At 35.3% G+C, this 4,186-nt stretch overlaps 1 protein-coding gene across 2 annotated transcripts; it reads right to left on the bottom strand.

The window, feature by feature from the left end:
• Positions 1 to 598: 598 nt before the first annotated feature.
• Positions 599 to 3,549, bottom strand: LOC116011360 (protein STRICTOSIDINE SYNTHASE-LIKE 10-like). Of its 2 annotated transcripts, XM_031250918.1 has the most exons (3): positions 3,304 to 3,549; positions 1,798 to 2,067; positions 599 to 1,175 (listed from the first exon to the last, which is right to left on the bottom strand). In XM_031250918.1, exons 1-3 carry the CDS (start codon positions 3,537 to 3,539, stop codon positions 683 to 685), a joined length of 999 nt encoding a protein of 332 aa, XP_031106778.1. In that variant the 5' UTR covers positions 3,540 to 3,549; the 3' UTR covers positions 599 to 682. The 2 variants fall into 2 exon arrangements, with proteins under 2 accessions (XP_031106778.1, XP_031106779.1); XM_031250919.1 differs by lacking the exon at positions 1,798 to 2,067.
• Between the last annotated feature and the right edge of the window lie 637 nt (positions 3,550 to 4,186).

The following is a 4,186-nucleotide window of genomic DNA, read 5'->3' as shown; positions in this document are numbered from 1 at the left end:
CCTGGACTTTGAAAATCCATACACCACCACTGATCTTTCAAATGTACAGAGTCTTGAAAAGGTGGCAGATCGACTTTATTGATTTATATTATCTACAGGAGGCTAGAATCACCAAGTAGTTGAAAGCCATTTAAATGATTGAGATATCAGGCCTGTTTATCAAATTCCTACATCAACGTCGTTTGCTGACCAGTGGTATTGGAAAAATGATCTAAAGGGGTTCTATTTTGTTAAAAGTGGATACAAGTTGCTTGTTGGTGAGGCTACTGAACCGGACAATTGTAATTTTGAGGCATGGAATCAACTATATATGGAGGCTGAAAATCCCTCTAAAGATAAGAAATTTCTTGTGGCGTAGTGTGGGTAATGTTCTACCAACTCAAGAGGCTCTTACCAAGAGAAGGGTCAACGCAACTGTGGATTGCCCGTTATGTCAGAAAATGTGCAGGCTCATACGTTAGCTCGGGCTATCCATGTAAACACTTATCTTAACATTTGGATTGTTTCACCCCTCACTGTATTCAAGCAATGGGTAATTGATTTGGTTTTTCTCAAAAATAAAAAATGAAGGGAGTAACACTTGAGAGTCCAAATAATATGAAATATATATTTAATTAATAAGGCTGCGTGGGCATGATTATTTTATAGATTAATATGTTTTATGCCCCCATGGAAATTGCACTTATTTAAGGCGGTAGACACCAAGGAAGTCCGGCACTAATGACCCGGTATAAGCTTTACCAAAGTATTCTAAATACCCACTAAACGAATTAGGATAACCTAAGGTAACATTCTTCTTGTCCAGAATCTTTCCGTTTATGTCGAACTTGACAGCAATGGATTCCGTCATAGGAATAAGCTGTTCCGGCTGCGGCGGTTTAAGGATGTTTACGGCCACCCAGAAACCCCCTGATGTCGCCCACTTCACGTTGTCTGGTTGCCCTTCAAGTTTGAGGATTGTCTGTGTTAAACCAGCCTTTGGACCTTTGATAATATGCTTGGTAATCTTTCTCCCGATAAACTCACTGATCACGAGGAAGGTCTTGTCTTTGCTGATTGCCAGCCCTGTTGGCCCCGACAGCCGCCTTAGCACCACTTTCACTTGTCCCGTGTTCATCTCGTACTTTAGCAGTCTCCCTGATGTGTCTCCACTCTGCGCAACTTTTGTAAAGTTTCTGCATTTTGCACATAAAATGTTTGTGAATATTACAACACATTACACAAGTGTTAATTATAGATAGTATATATTATCCGGAAAAGATTAAATAAGCCCTTCAATTCTATAGGAAAGTGTAATTAGTTATTTAAACTTTTAAAAAGGATAATTAAATACTTCAACTTATTAAAATTAGTTAAATAAGTCCAATTTATCAGTATGCAGGCCATCGTTGGTCGCCACTAACTGTCGCTGACCGTCATCGGTGGCTGTTGACTACCGTCATTGATAACAACTGAAAAAAAAAAGAAGCAAGTAACTAGTGACAACCGAACAATTGACGGTGGCCTTCTAAAGATCGAAGACCAGTAGTCGCCTTCTCTAGGATGAAGAAGGCGACCAAGCCTTCTTCAAAGGCAAATGGCGACTATCGTGGTTGCCGGAGTGTCATCAAAGCTGTCGGATTAGAACTCCAGTGACCTGCTATTGCAAGTCATTAATGAATTTTTGGAGCTTCAATAAACAAAAGTAATATGTTAATGAATTTAATTTCACTTTTCAAAAGTTTGGAGATCTAATTGTATTTTTATGTCTCACTGCAATACCTATTTGACCATTTTCTCTATATTATCATCTCTTACCCGGTTCGGAATATTTTCCCCGAATCTATAAAATATGCGGTATTGGTTGATTCATCTAAGGCTACAGCGTTGGTAAAGCTGAAATTTTTTCCATTTACACCGGCTGCTAGCTGAGTTGCAAGCCCACCCTTAAGTCCGACCCTTAAAAGACCATAGTTAATGTCCGCTATATAGAGGTCACCAGTACGACGATGAAACTCAAGACCCAAAGGTCTTCCACAGGTGAGTTGTAAATTTGGATCATTGGTTCCATCACATATTTCCTTGGTCCTGAGAAAATAATAATGTTATATATTTTTTTTGAAAACAATAATAATGTTATATTAACATACGAAATTGTCCTCAATGAGGTTCGAAATTTAACCTCTAATGGCATTTTGTCATATATATATATGTTAAAGAAGATAATGGTACTTATTGCTTTGCTATATAGACAAAAATTTGTGCAAAACTGTCTCACGAATCTTTGTCTGCGAGATGAGTCGGGTCAATATGAAATGTAATACTTATACGAGCAAATATAATACTAAATCATAAATAAAATATTTATTACTTATATGAAGATGTAAAAATATTATATTTTTTATCAACAGTATTACATTTACCTTTATAAGTGCAACATTACTTATAAGAGAAAATATAATACTTTTGATAAAAAAAAATTAATACTTTTACATTAGAATATAAAATTATTATATTTGTCTTCAAAAGTATTATGTTTTCCAAGTAACAAATATTTTATTCCTGATTTAGTATTACATTTGTTATTATCAGTATTACATTTGCATATGAGCAAATACCAATTTTGATCCCACGACTATTAGTAAAATGACAATTTTGGTCCACATATTTAATTTCTACCAATTTCGGTCCCACGACTATTGTTTTAGTACCAATTTTCATCCACGACTATTGTTTTAGTGTCAAAATTCGTCATGCCGGTCACTCATCCGTTTAAAACGTGCAAAAATCTGAAATTGTTAAAGGCGTTTTCATCATTTTCAACTTAATATCCAATTTGAGCATGAATAAATGGATTTAAGTCTTAAGATCGATCAAAATTCGCAGTTTTCCTCCTCATTTTACCTTAATTTTAGGAGGAGAACTGTGAATTGTGATCGATTTTAAGGCTTAACTCTCTTTATTCATTGTCAAATTGGGATATTGAGTTGAAAAGAACATAAGTGCCTTTAAAATTTTTAGATTTTGTCATGTTTTAAACGGATGGGTGACTGACGCGATCTATTTTGGCACTAAAACAGTAGTCGTGGGACCAAAATTAGTACTAAAACAATAATCATAGGACCAAAATTAGTAAAAATTAAACATGTGGACCAAAATTGTCATTTTACTAATAGTCGTGGGATCAAAATTGGTATTTGCTCATTTGCATATTAACTCGACTCGCATTGACCTGTACCACGGATAAGAATCCGTTAGACGGTCTAACACAAGTATCAACCAGCTATATAAATTGCTTCTTTCAAGTGCTAATAAAGATGTTACCTGAAAGGTGATGTGGTAGCAAAGTCAATAAATTTGTCATTATAATATTCGAGAATTCTGCCATCCGCAACGCCTGTATAAGGTCCTTGGCCTTTTCCATTAAAGGCTACGTCTTCAGGGCCAATAGCGTGGAGTTTGAGCTTGATTGGTAGACCAATTCCTAGCTGAGAATGAATCACACATGGAGAGGAAATGAACATTAGTATGGAAATCCGGAACATTGTTAGTGATTTCATATTGGTAGTAGATGAGTTGAGACTTATGGTGATGATCCAATGAATTGATTCCATTTATATATATAGATAAGATGGTGAGTCTTAATTAATTGTTTGGTATTCCCAATAAACACCCTAGCAATTCTATGTCTACTCCTACAGTCCTACATCGTGTACAAAATAGAAGAAAAGAAAATTTTCATTTTCTTTTAATTGTCAAAAGGATATACTTAATATCGAATTTCTAAAATTATAGTTTGATATTAATAAAATACAGGGGCAAAAGGATTAAATAGACCTTCGACTTTATACGAAAACATATGGTTAACATTTGTGTGAGGCCGTCTTACGGGTCTCAATACGTGAGACAGATCGGATCTTTAATTAATGGGTCAAACCTTTTATTAATGGATTAGATCTTTGACCTCATTAATCAAAGATTCGACCTGTCTCACGGATGACGGTCTCACACAAGTTTTTGCCTAAACATATTAACATGTCATTTTTGGTGCATGACATCCGAAAACAAGTAATTGATATGTAATAACCGATTATTAGATTTCGGTGATTAAAATTGAAGACCAATAAGTAAAACTAATAACCGGCAAACAGTCTTAGATTGTTGATTTTACTCACCAGAAGCTCGCTATTCGGCCATTAGCTGATGG

This window comes from Ipomoea triloba, chromosome 2, assembly GCF_003576645.1.
Source record: "Ipomoea triloba cultivar NCNSP0323 chromosome 2, ASM357664v1".
NCBI lineage: Eukaryota > Viridiplantae > Streptophyta > Magnoliopsida > Solanales > Convolvulaceae > Ipomoea > Ipomoea triloba.
The sequence above is the reverse complement of the archived record's forward strand: the minus strand, read 5'-3'. Positions and strand labels throughout refer to the sequence as shown.